Here is a 22500-nt window from a genome sequence, read left to right as displayed (position 1 = left end):
GGGACGCCAGTGACAATGCTGACTATGAGAAACCTTGGAGAGGACCTCAGATGTGGGCAACCCCCCCTCCTCTAGGGGACCGAAAGCAATGGATGTCGAGCGGGTCTAACATGATACTGTGAAAGTTCAATCCATAGTGGCTCCAAGACAGCAGCGAGAGTCCCGTCCACAGGAAACCATCTCAAGCGGATCAGCAGCGTAGAGATGTCCCCAACCGATACAGGCGAGCGGTCCATCCTGGGTCCCGACGAGCGGTCCATCCTGGGTCTCGACTCTGGACAGTCAGTACTTCATCCATGGTCATCGGACCGGACCCCCTCCACAAGGGAGGGGGGGACATAGGAGAAAGAAAAGAAGCGGCAGATCAACTGGTCTAAAAAGGAGGTCTATTTAAAGGCTAGAGTATACAGATGAGTTTTAAGATGAGACTTAAATGTTTATTCCCATTAACTTCCCATGGAAAGTTTCCAACTTTGAATATTCCCGGAAATTTGCAACCCTAGTTCCACTGTATTTTTAACTAAAACCCTCAAACGTCTTTCCCTAGCAAACGAAAAGCCACTCGGCCGAGCTGCGTGCCAAGCCAGAGTACCACAAGTTCCTCATCGGCAAAGGTGGCGGCAACATCCGCAAGGTGCGCGACAGCACCGGCGCCAGGATCATCTTCCCCACCGCCGAGGACAAAGACCAGGAGCTCATCACCGTCATCGGCACAGAGGAGGCCGTGCGTGACGCTCAGAAGGAGCTGGAGGAGCTGATCAAGGGCTTGGTATGACTCTGCACGCGCCACTGGCTCGTGAAGGACGGGCCTTTTGACACCTTTGCCTGTTCCCCCACCCGCCCGTAGGACAACGTCATTGAGGACTCGATGAACGTGGACCCCAAGCACCATCGCTACTTCGTGGCTCGCCGAGGCCAAGTCCTGCGGGACCTGGCGGACGAGTACGGCGGCGTGATGGTGAGCTTCCCTCGCACGAGCGACAAGGTCACACTAAAAGGAGCCAAAGAGTGCGTGGAGGCGGCCAAGAAGCGCATGCAGGAGATAGTTGAGGACTTGGTGAGTGCCTACCGGAATGTTCTTTTCTTTTCCCCTGTGTGCAACGCTCATCTGCTTCTTGTTCCAGGATGCCCAAGTCACCATCGAGTGCACCATTCCTCAGAGGTTCCATCGCTCCATCATGGGGCCCAAGGGCTCTCGCATTCAACAGATCACCCGAGACCACAATGTACATATTAAGTTCCCAGACCGGGAGGACCCTCAAGGTAAAAGACTTGGCGTCATCTCACAAGAACAGAATGTGTTCCAGACCAACTCTTAAGATATTGTTAGACAAAGAAATCTCTCGCGAACCAGCTTTTTTCTTTGTTCCATTTCCACTTTATCCACCGCTTCAGGGGGGGAAGCAGTGCACTGTCAACACCGTGTATGGTGAAGTGAAGTGAATTATATAGCGCTTTTCTCAAGTGACTCAAAGCGCTTTACATAGTGAAACCCAATATCTAAGTTACATTTAAACCAGTGTGGGTGGCACTGGGAGCAGGTGGGTAAAGTGTCTTGCCCAAGGACACAACGGCAGTGACTAGGATGGCACAAGCGGGAATCGAACCTGCAACCCTCAAGTTGCTGACACGGCCACTCTACCAACTGAGCTATGCCGCCCCAGGTGGCAATAAATACTGGTGGGGATGGTGTGCTGCTGACCTCGACTGCGGCTGTTGTGGAACACTTGGAAGACCTCCTCAATCAGACCAACACGCCTTCCTATGAGGAAGCAGTGCCTGGGGAATCTGTGGTGGGCTCTCCTACAAACCCATATGAGTTGGGAAATTGTGTTAGATGTAAATATAAACGGAATACAATGATTTGCAAATCCTTTTCAACCCGTATTCAATTGAATGCACTACAAAGACAAGATATTCCATGTTCAAACTCATAAACTTTATTTTTTTTTGCAAATAATAATTACCTTAGAATTTCATGGCTGCAACACGTGCCAAAGTAGTTGGGAAAGGGCATGTTCACCACTGTGTTACATCACCTTTTCTTTTAACAACACTCAATAAACGTTTGGGAACTGAGGAAACTAATTGTTGAAGCTTTGAAAGTGGAATTCTTTACCATTCTTGTTTTATGTACAGCTTAAGTTGTTCAACAGTACGGGGTCTTGTTGTCGTATTTTACGCTTCATAATGCGCCACACTTTTTTGATGGGAGACATGTCTGGACTGCAGGCGGGCCAGGAAAGTACCCGTACTCTTTTACTACGAAGCCACGGTGTTGTAACATGTGGCTTGGCATTTTTTTGCTGAAATAAGCAGGGGCGTCCATGATAACGTTGCTTGGATGACAACATATGTTGCTCCAAAACCTGTATGGACCATTCAGCATTAATGGTGCCTTCACAGATGTGTAAGTTACCCATGCCTTGGGCACTAATGCACCCCCATACCATCACAGATGCTGCTCTTTGTTACAGAGGACACCACGTCCCCAGTTTCCAAATATAATTTGAAATGTGGACTCGTCAGACCACAGAACACTTTTCCACTTTGCATCAGTCCATCTTAGATGAGCTCGGGCCCAGTGAAGCTGGCGGCATTCCTTGATAAATGGCAAGGTTTGCATAGTAGTGAAGTGAAGTGAATTATATTTATATAGCGCTTTACTCTAGTGACTCAAAGCGCTTTACAGAGTGAAACCCAATATCTAAGTTACATTTAAACCAGTGTGGGTGGCACTGGGAGCAGGTGGGTAAAGTGTCTTGCCCAAGGACACAACGGCATTGACTAGGATGGCGGAAGCGGGAATTGAACCTGCAACCCTCAAGTTGCTGGCACGGCCACTCTACCAACCGAGCTAAACCGGAAAGGTAGAGTTTTAACTTGCATTTACAGATGTAGCGACTAACTGTAGTTACTGACAGTGGTTTTTTGAAGTGTTCCTGAGCCCATGTGGTGATATCCTTTACACACTGATTTCGGTTTTTGATGCAGTACCGCCTGAGGGATCAAAAAGGTCCGTAATATCATCGCTTACGTGCAGTGATTTCTCCAGATTCTCTGAACCTTTTGATAATTTTACGGACCGTAGATGGTAAAATCCCTAAATTCCTTGCAATAGCTCGTTGAGAAATGTTGTTCTAAAATAGTTCGACAATTTGCTTACAAAGTGGTGACCCTCACCCCATCCTTGTTTTTGAATTACTTAGCATTTCATGGAAGCTGCTTTTATACCCAATCATGGCACCCACCTGTTCCCAATTAGCCTGCGCACCTGTGGGATGTTCCAAATAAGTGTTTGATGAGCATTCCTCAACTTTATCAGTATTTATTGCCACCTTTCACAACTTCTTTGTCACATGCTGCTGGCATCAAATTCTAAAGTTAATGGTTATTTGCACACAAAAAAAATGTATCAGTTCGAACATCAAATATGTTGTCTTTGTAGCATATTCAACTGAACGTGGGTTGAAAATGATTTACAAATAATTGTATTCCGTTTGTATTTACATCCAACACAATTTCCCAACTCATATGGAAACAGGGTCTGTACATCACACAACCAACGTGATTACTCTGCAACATGCTGTATGAGACTTGTGCAGTACAACATAAGTGGCTGCAAGACGTACTTGGTCAACAGCCATACAGGTCACACTGAGGGTGGCCGTATAAACAACTTTAAGACTGTTACTAATATGCGCCACACTTTGAACCCACACCATAAAGAATGACAAACACGATTTTGGAGAACATCCGCACCCTAACACAACTTAAACACAAGAGAACAAATACCCAGAACACCTTGCAGCCCTAGCTCTCCCGGGCTAAAATATACACCACCTCAACCGACGGAGGTGGGGGGGTTGGTGGTAGCGGGGGTGTGTATATTGTAGCCCGGAAGAGTTAGGGCTGAATGGGATACTGGGTATTTGTTCTGTTGTGTTACAGTGCTGATGTTCTCCCGAAATGTGTTTGTCATTCTTGTTTGGTGTGTGTTCATATGGCACATATTTGTAACAATTTTAAAGCTTTTTTTTTACGGCCACCCTCAGTGTGACCTGCGCAGCTGTTGATCAAATATGTCTTGCAACAGCACACGTGCGCACGGCCGGATGCACCGTATTGGGCTTGCACGCTGTCTGAACAGGATGTAGATGGCGCTAAAGACAGTGCCATCATTGCGCTCGAATAATGTTGATTGGATATAAATCTACAGGAATTTCCAGAGAATGCATCTCTGGGAAAATTGGTAACGTGTGCAAGTATGACGCTGTCAAGCGCCGCTCATATTTACCTCGCGGGCCACACCAACGTTAATTTGTCATATCAAAGTGCGGACCACAAAATAAGCGGGCCGCATGTTTGAGACCCCTTCTTTTGATGATATTATGGAGCGTAGATGTTGAAATCCCTAAAGTTCTTGCAATTGCACTTTGAGAAACGTTGCTCTTAAAGTTGTGGACAAAAGGGTGTACCTCGCCCCATCCTTTCTTGTGAAAGACTGAGCATTTTTTGGGAAGTTTTTTTTCATACCCAATCATGGCACCCACCTGTTCCCAATTAGCCTGCACACCTGTGGGATGTTCCAAATAAGTGTTTGATGAGCATTCCTCATCATTTATCAGTATTTATTGCCACCTTTCCCAACTTCTTTGTCACAAATTCTAAAGTTAATGACTATTTAAAAAAAAAAAAAGGTTTATCAGCTTGAACATCAAATATGTTGTCTTTGTAGCATATTCATCTGAATATGGGTTGAAAATGATTTACAAATCATTGTACTCTGTTTTATATTTACATCTAACGCATTTTCCCAACTCATATGGAAACAGGGTTTGTATTTCTGGGGCTGAAGTAGTTAAAAAGCTCCTCTCTGACAAGGCCCCAGGGGTGGATGAGATCCGCCCGGAGTTCCTTATGGCTCTGAATGCTGTGGGGCTGTCTTGGTTGACAAGACTCTGCAACATCGCGTGGATATCGGGGTCGGTGCCTCTGGATTGGCCAGACTGTGGTGATGGTTCCTCTCTTTAAGAAGGGGAACCGGAGGGTGTGCTCCAACTATCGTTGCATCATACTCCTCGGCCTTCCCCGTAAGGTCTATACACGCTGGAAAGTTGAACCTCGGATCCAGAAGGAACAGTGTGACTTTAGTTCTGGTCGTGAAACGGTAGACCAGCTCTATATTCTCGGCAGGGTCCTTGAGGGTGCATGGGAGTTTGCCCTTCGTGGACTTGGAGAAGGCATTCGACCGTGTCCCTCGGGAAGTCCTGTGGGGAGTGCTCAGAGAGTATGGGGTATCGGACTGTCTGATTGTGGCGGTCCGCTCCCTGTATGATCAGTGTCAGAGCTTGGTCCGCATTGCTGGCAGTAAGTCGGCCTTGTTTCCAGTGAGGGTTGGACACTGCCCTTTGTCACCCATTCTGTTCATAACTTTTATGGACAGAATTTCTAGGTGCAGTCAAGGTTTTGAGGGGATCCGGTTTGGCGGCTTCAGGATTAGGTCTCCGTTATTTGCAGATGATGTGGTCCTGATGGCTTCATCTGGCCAGGCTCTTCAGCTCTCGCTGGATCGGTTCGCAGCCGAGTGTGAAGCGACTGGGATGAGAATCAGCAACTCCAAGTCAGAGTCCATGGTTCTCGCCCGGAAAAGGGTGGAGTGCCATCTGCGGGTTGGGGGGGGAGACCCTGCCCCAAGTGGAGGAGTTCAAGTACCTCGGAGTCTTGGTCACGAGTGAGGGAAGAGTGGCTGGTGATAGTGACTGGTGGATTAGTGCGGAGTCTTCAGTAATGCGGACGCTGTATCGATCCGTTGTGGTGAAGAAGGAGCTGAGCCGGAAGGCAAAGCCCTCAATTTACCGGTCGATCTACGTTCGCATCCTCACCTATGGTCATGAGCTTTGGGTTATGACCGAAGGGACAAGATCACGGGTACAAGCGGCCCAAATGAGTTTCCTCTCCTTAAGAGAGAGGGTGAGAAGCTCGGCCATCTGGGAGGAACTCAGAGTAAAGCCGCTGCTCCTCCACACGAAGAGGAGCCAGATGAGGTAGTTCGGGCGTCTGGTCAGGATGCCACCGGAACGCCTCCCTAGGGAGGTGTTTGGGGTCCGTCCGACCGGTAGGAGGCCACGGGGAAGACCCAGAACACGCTGGGAAGTCTGTCCCCAGCCACTCTCCCCAAGTGGCTGAAGAAGATGTATGGATGGATGGTTGGGGGTTTGAATGAAACCGTGAAAGCTGTTTGTGGCACTTTGACACATTTATTTTTGCTTATGTGACCTGTATCCAATTTTTTTATTTATTTTTTTTTATATATCATGTGGTCAGTACTAGGGTTGTCCAGATAACAATATTTTGGTACCTGTACCAAAATGTTTTTAGATACTTTTCTGAATAAAGGAGACCACAAAAAAATGTAATTTTTGGCTTTATTCTAACAGAAAATCTTTAGTGTTCATGAAACGTGTTTATAATTGCAATTTAGTCCTTAAATAAAATGGTGAACATACTAGACAACTTGTCTTTTAGTAGTAAGTAAACAAACAAAGACTCCTAATTGGTCTGCTGACGTATGCAGTAACATATTGTGTCATTTACACACCTATTATTTTGTCAACATTATAAAGAACAAACTGTAAAAAAAGATTTTTAATCTACTCATTTACTGTTACTATCTAAGCAAGCTTGCTGTTAGCAGTTAGCTTTTGTATCCTCCTGCAGTCTGTAGTGAAGCATGTTTAGCTATTCCTCGTCTTCCAGTGATAATGGTACTTGCAAGAAACATACTTTGTCGCCATGCAGTCCAAGATTAGTGATTTTGAAGTAGCGGATGGATGTTAGCTGCTAGCTACCATCCAGCTACCATGAATTGATTAACGTGGATCCCGACTTAAACAAGTTGAAAAACTTATTCGGGTGTTACCATTTAGTGTTCAATTGTACGGAATATGTACTGTACTGTGCAATCTACTAATAAAAGTATCAATCAATCAAAGCCATGTCTTAAAGCACCTCTTCCTGAGGGTGTTTCAGTGTTATAACTTCACCTTTATCTTTACTTTTTACACCAAAATGCGTTCATTCTTTTTTTTCTGTCTGCACACTGTCTGCTTGTATGTACTCTGTGCGCGCGCGCTGCCAAACATGCTCGGAACCAGCAATGTCATGAACAGGAACCGCTACCTTTCAGCGTATAGTACTGTTTTGGATTCATTAGTACTGCGATACTATACTAGTACAGGGTTACCGGACAACCCTCCTGCACGCACTGTGATGGCCTAAAAATTGCCTTTTTAACAATCGATTCGGAATCGTGATTGGATCGACTTTAGCAGGCACTTTTTTAGTAACAGACCATGTTGTGTTGAGGCTTCAGGTCATTTTCAAATGTCTTCAAACCTTTCCCTTCAGCCGCAGACGCCATCCAGGAGAACGGCGAGGCCAACGGTCAAGTGAAAGAGGCTGTGGATCCCAACACGCCTAAAAAGTGTGACCTGATTGTGATTTCCGGCCGCCAGGAGCGCTGCGAGGCCGCTGCAGAAGCACTGAAGGTTGGAATCCAAAGTGTGTTTTATTTTGGCGGGCACGTTCCCCTAAATGGTCATGTGTCTACATACACTCTTCTCAGGCTTTGGTTCCCGTCACTATTGAGGTCTCAGTGCCTTTTGAGCTTCATCGCTACATCATCGGACAAAAAGGAAGTGGAATTCGCAAGATGATGGATGAATTCGAGGTATGTTGCTTTTGAGGCTGGACAGTTATCCGAACTTTGATCTCTATTTTCAGCTTCTCACCATAATAAAAATACAAACCCCAAAAGCAGTGAAGTTGTCACGTTGTGTAAATGGTAAATAAAAAGAGAATACAATGATTAACAAATCCTTTTCAACTTATATTCAATTAAAAAGACTGCAAAGACAAGATATTTAATGTTCGAACTGTAAAACTTAATTTTTTTGCAAATATTAGCTCATTTAAAATTTGAGGCCTGCAACATGTTTCAAAAAAGCTGGCACAAGTGACAAAAAAGACTGAGAAAGTTGAGGAATGCTTATCTCAAAACTGATTTGGAACATCCCACAGGTAACAGACTAATTGGGAACAGTTGGGTGCCATGATTGGGTATAAAAGAAGCTTCCATGAAATGCTCAGTCATTCACAAACAAGGACGAGGCGAGGGTCACCACTTTGGCAACAAATGCCTGAGCAAATTCTTTGACGACGACGTTTCTCAACCAGCTATGGCAACGAATTTAGGGATTTGACCATCTTCGCACCGTAATATCATCCAAAAGTTCAGAGAATCTGGAAAAATCACTGCCTGTAAGCCATGATATTACGCACCTTGGATCCCTCAGGCGGTACTGCATCAAAAAGCGACATCAGTGTGTAAAGGATATCACCACATGGGCTCAGGAACACTTCAGAAAACCACTGTCCTTAACTACAGTTGGTCGCTGCATCTGTAAGTTCAAGTTAAAACTCTACTTTGCAAAGCAGAAGCCATTCATCAACAACACCCAGAAACTCGCTTCGCAGGGCCTGAGCTCATCTACGATGGACTGATGCAAAGTGGAAACGTGTTTTGTGGTCTGACGAGTCCATGTTTCAAATTGGTTTTGGAAACTGTGGACGTTGTAGCAAGTAATGTCTTTAATGGACGCCCATGCTTATTTCTGCAAGACAATGAATGCCAAGCCACGTATTACAGCAGCGTGGCTTCATAGTAAGAGTGCGGGTACTAGACTGGCCTGCCTGTAGTCCAGACCTGTCTCCCGTTAAAAATGTATGAAGGCTAAAATATGAGAAGGTTGAACAACTTAAGCTGTACATCAAGCAAAAATGGGAAATAATTTCACTTCAAAAATGTCTTTCCTCAGTTCCCAAACCTTTACTGAGTGTTAAAAGGAAAGGCCACTGGTAAAAATGCCTTTTTTGCAATGTGTTGCTGCCATTAAATTCTAAGTTTATGATTATTTGCAAAAATAACAGTTTGTCAGTGTGAACATGAAATGTCTTGTCTTTGCAGTCTATTCAATTGAATATAAGTTGAAAAGGTTTTACAAATCATTGTATTCTCTTTTTATTTAACATTTAAACAACGTGACAACTTCACTGCTTGTGGGTTTTGTATTATAATTGAAAAAACGATTACTGGGCTGCGCAAAGTGCATTCAAATTCCTTAACTTGTGAAAGGTGATGCGGATGAGTGAGTGAATAAAAAAACCACACGTGTCTGCTAGAAGTTTGGGATCTCACCATGGTTGCTACTTTTTGAAACAGCACTGTGATGATAAAACATCTCGATGTAATCATATTAGTATCGACTAGACACGCTCTTGTACTTGGTATCATTACAGTAGATCTCAGGTGTAGATCCACCAATGGTATTTGTTTACATTCAGGAACAGTAATCTATCGTATCCTCCTACGGTGTGTAGTGAAGCATGTTTAGCTATTCCTTGTCCTCCAGTGATAATGCTACTTGTAAGAAACGTACTTTATTTGTCGTATTGGAGGCCAGGATTTGTGATTTGGAAGTAGCTAAAACACTGCGAATGGACGTTAGCCGCCAGCTAGCCAGCCATGTCTTTGAAGCAGCTCTTCCTGTTTCAGTGTTATAATTTCACCTTTATCTTCACTTTTTACACCAAAATGCGTCCATTCTTCCTTTTCTGTCTACACACTGTCTGCTTGTAAATACTCAGTGTGCGCGCGCTGCCAAACATGCTACTCTGCTCGTAAAACCGGCAATTTACCGGTACTTTTTTAGAGGCGGCATTGTACCAAATAGGATTCCTACTTGTATATACCTAATACACACATACACCTTGGCGAGTCCAAATGTTTGCCCAGCTCTGCTCTAAGGTGAGCATTTCCCCAGGTAAACATTCAAGTGCCTGCTCCTGAGCAGCAGTCCGATAAAATCGCCGTCACCGGCTTGGCCAATCACCTGGACCGCGCCAGAGAAGGACTGTTGGATCGCGTCAAGGAGCTGCAGGTCGAGCAGGAGGAACGGGTGGGTATCTCCTCCACCTAGGCTCCTTTTTGCTGGTGTCAGAGCTGTGAGAAACATCCAACTCCCTTCTGCAGGCACTCAAGAGCTTTAAACTGACCATCACTGTGGACCCCAAATATCACCCCAAAATCATCGGCCGCAAAGGTGCCATCATCACAAACATCCGCACCGAGCACGATGTCAACATCCTGTTGCCGGAGAAGAATGACGACAACCAGGTATTAACGTCATGATCTCCCAGGGAGCGTTGGTTGGCCTTGACGTTTTTTCTTCCACCCCACCTGGCTACAGGACCAGATTACCATTACAGGGTATGAGCACAAAGCCATAGCCGCTCGTGACGCCATCCAGGCCATCGTGGACGAGCTGGAGGAGATGATCTCGGAGGACATCACTCTGAATAGCAGAGTCCACGCGCGCATCATCGGCGCCAAGGGGAAGGGCATCCGCAGGATCATGGATGACTTCAAGGTGTGTGAGACAAACTCTCTGATAGAGCAGCAAGTGTTTGTTGACTTTAACTTCTTAAGGGGCCCAAGCTGTGTTTACTAGGGGTGTAACGGTACACAAAAATGTACCTTAGTTTAGAGGTCACGGTTCGGTACAGTAAGAAAACAACAAAATATTAAATTGTGTTTTTTTATTTACCAAATTTGTAAACAATGACTTTATCTTTTTAACATTATAAATAAAAATGATAAATGGGTTGTACTTGTATAGCGCTTTTCTACCTTCAAGGTACTCAAAGCGCTTTGACACTACTTCCACATTTACCCATTCACACACACATTCACACACTGATGGAGGGAGCTGCCATGCAAGGCGCCAACCAGCACCCATCAGGAGCAAGGGTGAAGTGTCTTGCTCAGGACACAACGGACGTGACGAGGTTGGTACTAGGTGGGATTTGAACCAGGGACCCTCGGGTTGCGCACGGCCACTCTCCCACTGCGCCACGCCGTCCCTCATTGGGAACACTATAATAATTCTGGGGCTTCACGGTGGCAGAGGGGTTAGTGCGTCTGCCTCACAATACGAAGGTCCTGCAGTCCTGGGTTCAAATCCAGGCTCGGGATCTTTCTGTGTGGAGTTTGCATGTTCTCCCCGTGAATGCGTGGGTTCCCTCCGGGTACTCCGGCTTCCTCCCACCTCCAAAGACATGCACCTGGGGATAGGTTGATTGGCAACACTAAATGGTCCCTAGTGTGTGAATGTTGTCTGTCTATCTGTGTTGGCCCTGCGATGAGGTGGCGACTTGTCCAGGGTGTACCCCGCCTTCTGCCCGATTGTAGCTGAGATAGGCGCCAGCGCCCCCCGCGACCCCAAAAGGGAATAAGCGGTAGAAAATGGATGGATGGATGGATGGATAATAATTCTGCCCACGTTAATCAACATTAAACTGGCTCAAGTTGTTGCTTAGATTAAATAAAATGACAAAACGTTTCTTCTACATATAAAAAGTGCAACATTAAACAGTTTTGAGTCAACTCATCAATTTATTACAGCATTTGGGAAGCCTGTAGTTGATTTTTGTTATGTAAATGTTGTGTTTTTATCAACATGTGATAGCAGAGACCCTGCCATTCAAAACTAGGCTGCTACATTACTAATGATTAATGTAACTATTGCTGAAAAAATAGTACAACAGCAATAGGAGAGACTATTCATCCCTTCATCCCTGAACATCATGGAGTTCATGCAGGCTTAATGGGACGGCGTGGCGCAGTGGGAGAGTGGCCGTGCGCAACCTGGGGGTCCCTGGTTCAAATCCCACCTAGTACCAACCTCGTCACGTCCGTTGTGTCCTGAGCAAGACACTTCACTCTTGCTCCTGATGGGTGCTGGTTAGCGCCTTGCATGGCAGCTCCCTCCATCAGTGTGTGAATGTGTAAATGTGGAAGTAGTGTCAAAGCGCTTTGAGTACCTTGAAGGTAGAAAAGCGCTATACAAGTACAACTCATTTATCATTTAATGATGCATTTACATTATTATAGCAACTATCAGAGACAGAAACTCTTCATTTAACATAATGTCCTTTTTTACTGCTTCAACACAGCTCAATCAACACTGTCCGTAACACACACACACACCGCAAAATGAGCTAACGTTACGCTAAAAGCTAATTAGCCTTCACCCTCAAGTCAGGACTGTGAGTAAGCTGAGCTGCAGTTTGGTTCTAGAAGGTCAATGGGCTTATAGTAGTTGACTGGGAGGTGTTTATTATCATTTGGGGAGAGTACGCTGCCTTATGCTCACCTGCTAAACACCTATCTGCTCGACGCTGAAGCGCTGACAACATGCGCGCTGAATACGCACTGCTGATTGGCTGTTACCGCTATGGTTGTAACCAATCAGATGGTTGTGTGGGTGGGACAATGCTGGGTGCTGTGTAGGAGACAAAGGCAGAAAGCAGAGCAGCTTGTTAAGACTTTAATTTAGGCGGCGACTTCATATGTTCGTGTAGAAACTCGTTCGGTACACCTCCGCACCGAACCGAAACCCCCGTACCGAAACGGTTCAATACAAATACACATACCGTTACACCCTTATTGTTTACATGATTTTTTTTTTTTTTTGCTATTGGGGCTTATTGGACCCTAATTGGAATAAAAACCTAAGAATCCTCTTTTTACATGATGTACTTAGTCCATAAGGCGCAGCTTAAATGAATGGCCTATTTAAAAACTTTGTTCATAAATAAGACGCACCAGAATAGACCAGTAGTCGGCAACCTTTACCACTCAGAGCCGTTTTGACCCGTTTCACAAATTAAAGAAAACAATGGGAGCCACAAAACTCTTTTGAAATTTAAAATGAAATAACACTGCATATAAAGTTTTATTTTTGTTGCTTTGTTTTATGTATAAACAAACTACCCTATTTTTTGGAGTAAAAGTCGCACTAGAGCAGGGGTGCCCATTACGTCGATGGCGAGCTACCAGTCGACCGCGGGGGGTGTGTCAGTCGATCTCCAGCCAGGCTTTTAAAAAAAATAGAGCTAAAAATGAGTGATCATCAATCTTCACCAAGACGTCACTTAAATGACATTCACGGTACCGGAGGGTCTTGTGAGATGACGCTGGCTGCTGCAAGATCATTATTATGAAAATATGACCGAGAGGAAGGCCAGAAACACTTTTTATTTCAACAGACTCTCGCGCCGTACCTTCCGTCAAAACTCTAAAGGCCGACTGCACATTTCCTATCTTCACAATAAAAGCCCTGCTTCATGCTGCCTGCGCTAACTAAATACAGAGTCTCGGAAAAATGGCGTGCACAAGCGATCCCTCAGAAAGCTGGTGTGCACATCACTTGTGCACGGCAGTTTTCCGAGACTCTTATTTTGTTAGCGCAGGCAGCATGAAGCAGGGCTTTTATTGTGAAGATAGGAAATGTGCAGAGTTTTGACGGAAAGGACGGCGCGAAAGTCTGTTGAAATAAAAAGTGTTTCTGGCCTTCCTCTCTGTCATTTTTTCATAATAATGAAGTGGCAGCAGCCAGCGTCATCTCACAAGACCCTCGGGTGCCGTGAATGTCAATCAAGCAAGCTACGGAATTTGCCGCCAATGTTTTTCTTGTAAAGTGTATGGAAGCTGGATGAATTAGATGCCAAAAACCAACCACTTTCATGTGGTATTGTACAGAAAGGACAACTTTTTTTCTCCTCCATTTGAAAATGTGGGCGTTATCATCATTACTGTCTGATTCCAATCAATGCAAGTCATCAGAATCAGGTAATACACCAACTTATATTCTTGTCTTCATGAAAGAAAGACATCTATATGTGTTACTCATGCTTGTATTATCATTAAACACATTTAACTTGTTTACAAAAATGTCTCTTTCATAAATAAATAAATATAAATGATATATATAAATGAGGTAGATCCCCTCCAGTTGGTCAATTGAAAAGTAGCTCGCCTGCAGAAAAAGTGTGGGCACCCCTGCACTAGAGTATAAGTAGCATTTTTTTGGGAAATGTATTTGATAAAACCTAACACCAAGAATAGACATTTGAAAGGCAGTTTAAAATAAATAAAGAATAGTGAACAACAGGCTGAATAAGTGTACGTTATATGAGGCATAAATAACCAACTGAGAAGGTGCCTGGTTTAACGAAGCAATCTGTCACTCCTAATCGCTAAATCCCATGAAATATTAGACGTCTAGTCTCTTATGTGAATGAGGTAAATCAGTGGTCCCAACCACCGATTGGTACCGGGCCGCAGAATACATTTATTTTTTATTTTTTATTAAATCAACATAAAAAACAAAGATACACTTACAATTAGTGCACCAACCCAAAAAAACTCCCTCCCCCATTTACACTCATTCAAAAGAAAAATTAAATAAAATTATACTCGTTACGTTGTTGGTGTATTGTCCTAATAAAAGTCCATATGAGTACACAGTGGATGCATGTTTATTATTTTACTTTTTCCATGACAAAAAAAATCCAAAATAGCCACCCTTTGCTCTGATGACTGCTTTTCTTTGCAAAATCTTGGCATTCTCTTTATGAGCTTTAGGAGGTAGTCACCTGAAAAAGTTGTCACTCCACAGGTGTGCTTGAAGCTCATGGAGAGAATGCCAAGCAGTAATCAGAGCAAAGGGTGGCTATTTTAAAGAAACTAGAATATAAAACATGTTTTCAGTTATATCTCTCCATGAGCTTCAAAAGGTAGTCACCTGAAAAAGTTCCCACTCCACAGTTGTGCTTGAAGCTCGCAAAGCAGTAATCAGTATAAGAAGCTCTAAATGAAACTTAGAGCTGAATGAAATCCCTGTTGACATCATTACATTTTGTAAACAACATGACAATATCTGTGAAGGCACCATTAATGACAGGTACATAAAGCTTTTGGAGCAACATATGTTGCCGTCCAAGCAACGTTATCATGGACGCCCCTGCTTATTTCAGCAAGACGACGCAAAGCCACGTTGTTGATATTTCAGTGTGAAGATGAAATATTCAATTGAATGGACTGCAAAGACAAGATATAAGTTGAAAAGGATTTGTTGTTTTCTCTTTTTATTTACCATTTACACAACCTGACAACTTCACTGCTTTTGGGCTTTGTAGTTTATTAAATGAAGACTTTTGTCAGGTGTGTCATTCCCACCTCAGCGACAACGATACACATCTTTACCACGTCATCTTGCTCCTGTTCCTCCCTCTTCCACGCTCAGTTTGTCAGTCACGCCGCGTCCGCCTTGTCCGCAGGTGGATCTCAGGTTTCCTCAGAGCGGAGCTGCGGACCCCGACCTGGTGACGGTGACCGGGCGTCCCGAGCTGGTGGACGAAGCCATCGACCACCTCCTCAACCTGGAGGAAGAATACGTGAGCGAGCGCGGCGAGAGAAGGTGAGGCACAAAAAGGGGCACCGTGACGCTAACGCTGCCGCTCTTGTCAGATGGCGGACATCGTGGAGAACGAGGGCAAGGCCTACATGAGGTCATCCGGGGGCGGAGCTTCGTCCATGGATGAACATCGCGGACCGTCCAAGGGCTTTGTGGTGAGGGAGGCTCCCTGGACCACGGGCACTGAGAAGGTGAGATGACAACTTTTCCACGTTTGATACCACTATGATATCAGCAGGAATATCGTACACACTTTTATTTAAGTTGAAGTCAAAAAGAGAACAATGGTTACTTGTACAGCGCTTTAACGCCTTCAAAGCGGGATTTTCACTACTTTGGTGTTATTTAAATCATGTTTTTGAAAATCAACTTTTAAAAATGAGCTCATTACAAGTGCTGGACAGTTTTTATTATCACATCCAAGTCCCAGTTAGTCGCAAGTCCAAGACCTGGTGTCTAGACAGCAAGCACACCATAAACTAGTCTTTTGTCGTGCCCTATAAAGCATTAATACTGTAAAAACAGCATAAACTAGTCTTTTGTCGTGCCCTGTAAAGTGTTAATACTGTAAAAACAGCATAAACTAGTCTTTTGTCGTGCCCTGTAAAGTGTTAATACTGTAAAAACACCATAAACTAGTCTTTTGTCATGCCCTATAAAGTGTTAATACTGTAAAAACACCATAAACTAGTCTTTTGTCGTGCCCTATAAAGTGTTAATACAATACTGTAAAAACACCATAAACTAGTCTTTTGTCATGCCCTATAAAGTGTTAATACTGTAAAAACACCATAAACTAGTCTTTTGTCATGCCCTATAAAGTGTTAATACTGTAAAAACACCATAAACTAGTCTTTTGTCGTGCCCTATAAAGTGTTAATACAATACTGTAAAAACACCATAAACTAGTCTTTTGTCATGCCCTATAAAGTGTTAATACTGTAAAAACACCATAAACTAGTCTTTTGTCATGCCCTATAAAGTGTTAATACTGTAAAAACACCATAAACTAGTCTTTTGTCATGCCCTATAAAGTGTTAATACTGTAAAAACACCATAAACTAGTCTTTTGTCGTGCCCTATAAAGTGTTAATACAATACTGTAAAAACACCATAAACTAGTCTTTTGTCATGCCCTATAAAGTGTTAATACTGTAAAAACACCATAAACTAGTCTTTTGTCATGCCCTATAAAGTGTTAATACTGTAAAAACACCATAAACTAGTCTTTTGTCGTGCCCTATAAAGTGTTAATACAATACTGTAAAAACACCATAAACTAGTCTTTTGTCATGCCCTATAAAGTGTTAATACTGTAAAAACACCATAAACTAGTCTTTTGTCATGCCCTATAAAGTGTTAATACTGTAAAAACACCATAAACTAGTCTTTTGTCGTGCCCTATAAAGTGTTAATACTGTAAAAACACCATAAACTAGTCTTTTGTCGTGCCCTATAAGGCGTTAATACTGTAAAAACAGCATAAACTAGTCTTTTGTCGTGCCCTATAAAGTGTTAATACAATACTGTAAAAACACCATAAACTAGTCTTTTGTCATGCCCTATAAAGTGTTAATACTGTAAAAACACCATAAACTAGTCTTTTGTCGTGCCCTATAAAGTGTTAATACAATACTGTAAAAACACCATAAACTAGTCTTTTGTCATGCCCTATAAAGTGTTAATACTGTAAAAACACCATAAACTAGTCTTTTGTCATGCCCTATAAAGTGTTAATACTGTAAAAACACCATAAACTAGTCTTTTGTCGTGCCCTATAAAGTGTTAATACAATACTGTAAAAACACCATAAACTAGTCTTTTGTCATGCCCTATAAAGTGTTAATACTGTAAAAACACCATAAACTAGTCTTTTGTCATGCCCTATAAAGTGTTAATACTGTAAAAACACCATAAACTAGTCTTTTGTCATGCCCTATAAAGTGTTAATACTGTAAAAACAGCATAAACTAGTCTTTTGTCGTGCCCTGTAAAGTGTTAATACTGTAAAAACACCATAAACTAGTCTTTTGTCATGCCCTATAAAGTGTTAATACTGTAAAAACACCATAAACTAGTCTTTTGTCGTGCCCTATAAAGTGTTAATACAATACTGTAAAAACACCATAAACTAGTCTTTTGTCATGCCCTATAAAGTGTTAATACTGTAAAAACACCATAAACTAGTCTTTTGTCGTGCCCTATAAAGTGTTAATACTGTAAAAACACCATAAACTAGTATTTTGTCGTGCCCTATAAAGTGTTAATACAATACTGTAAAAACACCATAAACTAGTCTTTTGTCATGCCCTATAAAGTGTTAATACTGTAAAAACACCATAAACTAGTCTTTTGTCATGCCCTATAAAGTGTTAATACTGTAAAAACACCATAAACTAGTCTTTTGTCGTGCCCTATAAAGTGTTAATACAATACTGTAAAAACACCATAAACTAGTCTTTTGTCATGCCCTATAAAGTGTTAATACTGTAAAAACACCATAAACTAGTCTTTTGTCATGCCCTATAAAGTGTTAATACTGTAAAAACACCATAAACTAGTCTTTTGTCGTGCCCTATAAAGTGTTAATACTGTAAAAACACCATAAACTAGTCTTTTGTCGTGTCCTATAAGGCGTTAATACTGTAAAAACAGCATAAACTAGTCTTTTGTCGTGCCCTATAAAGTGTTAATACAATACTGTAAAAACACCATAAACTAGTCTTTTGTCATGCCCTATAAAGTGTTAATACTGTAAAAACACCATAAACTAGTCTTTTGTCGTGCCCTATAAAGTGTTAATACAATACTGTAAAAACACCATAAACTAGTCTTTTGTCATGCCCTATAAAGTGTTAATACTGTAAAAACACCATAAACTAGTCTTTTGTCATGCCCTATAAAGTGTTAATACTGTAAAAACACCATAAACTAGTCTTTTGTCGTGCCCTATAAAGTGTTAATACTGTAAAAACACCATAAACTAGTCTTTTGTCGTGCCCTATAAAGCGTTAATACTGTAAAAACAGCATAAACTAGTCTTTTGTCGTGCCCTATAAAGTGTTAATACAATACTGTAAAAACACCATAAACTAGTCTTTTGTCATGCCCTATAAAGTGTTAATACTGTAAAAACACCATAAACTAGTCTTTTGTCGTGCCCTATAAAGCGTTAATACTGTAAAAACAGCATAAACTAGTCTTTTGTCGTGCCCTATAAAGTGTTAATACAATACTGTAAAAACAGCATAAACTAGTCTTTTGTCGTGCCCTATAAAGTGTTAATACAATACTGTAAAAACACCATAAACTAGTCTTTTGTCATGCCCTATAAAGTGGTAATACTGTAAAAACAGCATAAACTAGTCTTTTGTCGTGCCCTATAAAGTGTTAATACAATACTGTAAAAACACCATAAACTAGTCTTTTGTCATGCCCTATAAAGTGTTAATACTGTAAAAACACCATAAACTAGTCTTTTTTCATGCCCTATAAAGTGTTAATACTGTAAAAACACCATAAACTAGTCTTTTGTCATGCCCTATAAAGTGTTAATACTGTAAAAACACCATAAACTAGTCTTTTGTCATGCTCTATAAAGTGGTAATACTGTAAAAACACCATAAACTAGTCTTTTGTCGTGCCCTATAAAGCGTTAATACTGTAAAAACAGCATAAACTAGTCTTTTGTCGTGCCCTATAAAGTGTTAATACAATACTGTAAAAACACCATAAACTAGTCTTTTGTCATGCCCTATAAAGTGTTAATACTGTAAAAACACCATAAACTAGTCTTTTGTCGTGCCCTATAAAGCGTTAATACTGTAAAAACACCATAAACTAGTCTTTTGTCATGCCCTATAAAGTGTTAATACTGTAAAAACACCATAAACTAGTCTTTTGTCGTGCCCTATAAAGCGTTAATACTGTAAAAACACCATAAACTAGTCTTTTGTCATGCCCTATAAAGTGTTAATACTGTAAAAACACCATAAACTAGTCTTTTGTCGTGCCCTATAAAGTGTTAATACTGTAAAAACACCATAAACAAGTCTTTTGTCGTGCCCTATAAAGTGTTAATACTGTAAAAACACCATAAACTAGTCTTTTGTCGTGCCCTATAAAGTGTTAATACTTTAAAACCTTTTAAAGCAGGGGTGCCCATTACGTCGATCGCGAACGACCGGTGGATCTCGGAGGGTGTGTCAGTCGATCTCAAGCCAGGCATTAAAAAATGTACATAAAAATGAGCAATCATCAATCATACCAAGACTTCACTTTCGTCAGTTGTTTGACATTCTCGGCACCCGAGGATCTTGTGAGATGACGCCGGCTGCTGCGAGCTCATATTTAAGAAAAAAATGACTAACAGGGCGGACGCGGAGAAACACATTTTATTTCTAGAGACTCCGTACCTACTGTCAAAACTCTTAAAGAGCGACTGCACAGTTCCTGTCTTCACCATAAAAGACCTGTTTCATCCTGCCTGTGCTAACAAAATAAGAGTCTCAGAAAGCTAGCAAGCTACGGAGTTTGATGCCAATGTATTTCTCACTTGCTTGCCCACCCGCACACTCACTGACGTCACTCACCTGCTGCCAGACATTAAAGGGCCACACACATATGCTACTCTCATAACAAAGTGTTTAAAAACGAGTATGCAAGTTGGACAAATGAGATGCCAAATCCAACCACTTTCATGTGGTATTGGACACAAAGGAGGACTTTTTTTTTTCCTCCATTTGAAAATGTGGGCGTTATCATCACCACTGTCTAATTCCAATCAATGCAAGTCATCAGAATCAGGTAATACACCAACTTATATTCTTGTCTTCGTGAAAGAAAGGAATCTATGTGTGTTAAACATGCTTGTATTATCATTAAACACCATTAACTTGTTAACAAAAATGTCTCTTTCATAAATAAATAAATATAAATTATAAATAGGAATGAGGTAGATCTCCTCGACTTGGTCAATTGAAAAGTAGCTCGCCTGCAGAAAAAGTGTGAGCGCCCCTGCTTTAAAGCCTTACTCTACTTGGGTCGGAGCGTCATTTGCAACATTACTTGGAGGTAGTATGGTTGAGTCCGCTCTCAGTGCTGCTGGAGTTGATAGCTCAGCATGGAAAAAAAGTACCAGGTTCAGTACCCATTGCCATATAGGAGGTATGACAAAATGTATTTATTATTAACTGTCTGGAATGGACTTATGCCGTCTAAGTTGGAGTGGTAATTGTTTTTTGATGACACCTAGTGGTCACAATGTCTCATGACGCAGTAAGTCCAATGATGCGGACACGTTTGTTACTGGATTCTTTCTAATACTGCCTTAGAGACTTTGTATGTGTAAAAAGTATGCAACTATGGTTATTTGAGACTTTCCCATATTGACTGGATACTTTCTGATACCACCTTGGAGACTTTGTATGTGTAATCAATATGCAATTATAATGATTTGATGCTTGTTTATATTGACAAATGTGCTGTTTTACACTGCAATGTTGTTAAATTAAGTTGAATGATGCGGACACGTTTGTTACTGGATACTTTCTGATACTGCCTTGGAGACTTTGTATGTGTAAGCAATATGCAACTATAATGTTTTGATGCCTGTTTATTTGGATGAATGTGCTGTTTTACACTGCAATGTTGTTAAATTACGTCGAATGATGCGGACACTTTTGTTACTGGGTACTTTCTGATACTGCCTTGGAGACTTTGTATGTATAAGTATTATGCAATTACAATTATTTGATACTTGTTTATATTGACAATTGTGCTGTTTTACGCTGCAACTTTGTTAAATTACGTCGAATGATGCGGACACGTTTGTTACTGGGTACTTTCTGATACTGCCTTCTAGACTTTGTATATGAAAGTAATATGCAACTATGATTTTAAGACTTTCTCATATTGACAAGTGTGCTGTTTTACGCCGCAATGTTGTTAAATTACATCGAATGCTGTGGACACTTTTGTTACTGGGTACCTTCTAATCAGTCGGTGGGTAGAGTAGCCAGAAATTGTACTGTTACTTTAGAGATTTATTACTCAAGTAAAATTAAGGAGTAGTCACCCAAATATTTACTTGGCTAAAAGTAAAAGGATGTTGTTAAAAAACTACTCAAGTACTGAGTAACTGATGAGTAACCTGATTACGGCAACAAATAATGCACAAAAACATAAAAATAGCAATGAGCAAATTCAGAGCCAGGAATATCTCTTAAGGAACTAAAACAATATTACATATTAAATAATAATACATTAAAATAAAAAAAACTAAGGCACATTGAGCCACAATAACTTAACAGCACCATAGGCTCAATAAGCATTGATTGATTGATTGATTGAAACTTTTATTAGTAGATTGCACAGTACAGTACATATTCCATACAATCACCACTAAATGGTAACACCCCAATAAGTTTTTCAACGTTAATCAATTACTTAATAAATGACCAAGTCGAGGTGATCTACCTCATATATACAGTATATAATTTATATTTTTTGCCGTTTTTGTTGACATGTTTAAGGTGTTTTAATGAATATACATGCATGTTTAACACATAGATTCTTATCTTTCATGAAGACAAGAATATAAGTTGGTGTATTACCTGATTCTGATGACTTGCATTTTAGTGCTGATAACGCCCACATTTTCAAATGGAGGAGAAAAAAAGTTCCTCTTTCCTGTCTAATACCACATGAAAGTCGTTGGTTTTTGGCATCTTATTTGTCCAGCTTCCATATTTGTTTTTATACACTTTACAAGAAATACATTGGCGGCAAACTCCGTAGCTTGCTAGCTTGTTTGCGCTGGCTTTCGGAGACTCTTATTTTGTTAGCGCAGGCACGATGGAGCGGCGCTTTTATTGTGAAGACAGGAAGTGTGCGATCAGTCTTTAGGCTTTTGACGGGAAGTACGGTTAAAATAAAAATTGTCTTTTTTCCTTTACACTTTTGATTGATTGCTTGATTGATACTTTTATTAGTAGATTGCACAGTACAGTACATATTCCGTACAATTGACCACTAAATGGTGACACCTCAATACGTTTTTCAACTTGTTTAAGTCGGGTCATGTGACCGCCTGGCTCTGTTTGATTGGTCCAACGTCACC

The 22500-nt window shown here is 41.5% G+C and overlaps 1 protein-coding gene across 2 annotated transcripts in view; it reads left to right on the top strand.

Annotated features, from left to right (window-relative positions):
• The window catches only part of LOC133543729 (vigilin-like), a 75719-nt gene that overhangs the window by 51081 nt on the left and 2138 nt on the right, over window positions 1–22500 (top strand). For both annotated transcript variants that reach the window (XM_061888479.1, XM_061888477.1), the window contains exons 18-27: window positions 548–769; window positions 848–1057; window positions 1125–1263; window positions 7411–7550; window positions 7628–7732; window positions 9885–10019; window positions 10094–10237; window positions 10311–10490; window positions 15244–15360; window positions 15434–15571. In XM_061888479.1, the coding sequence (XP_061744463.1) occupies window positions 548–769; window positions 848–1057; window positions 1125–1263; window positions 7411–7550; window positions 7628–7732; window positions 9885–10019; window positions 10094–10237; window positions 10311–10490; window positions 15244–15360; window positions 15434–15571 (1530 nt within the window). The remainder of the gene's footprint in view (window positions 1–547; window positions 770–847; window positions 1058–1124; window positions 1264–7410; window positions 7551–7627; window positions 7733–9884; window positions 10020–10093; window positions 10238–10310; window positions 10491–15243; window positions 15361–15433; window positions 15572–22500) is intronic.

Source organism: Nerophis ophidion, linkage group LG26 (genome assembly GCF_033978795.1).
Source record: "Nerophis ophidion isolate RoL-2023_Sa linkage group LG26, RoL_Noph_v1.0, whole genome shotgun sequence".
Taxonomy (NCBI): domain Eukaryota; kingdom Metazoa; phylum Chordata; class Actinopteri; order Syngnathiformes; family Syngnathidae; genus Nerophis; species Nerophis ophidion.
This window is presented reverse-complemented; position numbering and strand designations above follow the sequence as displayed.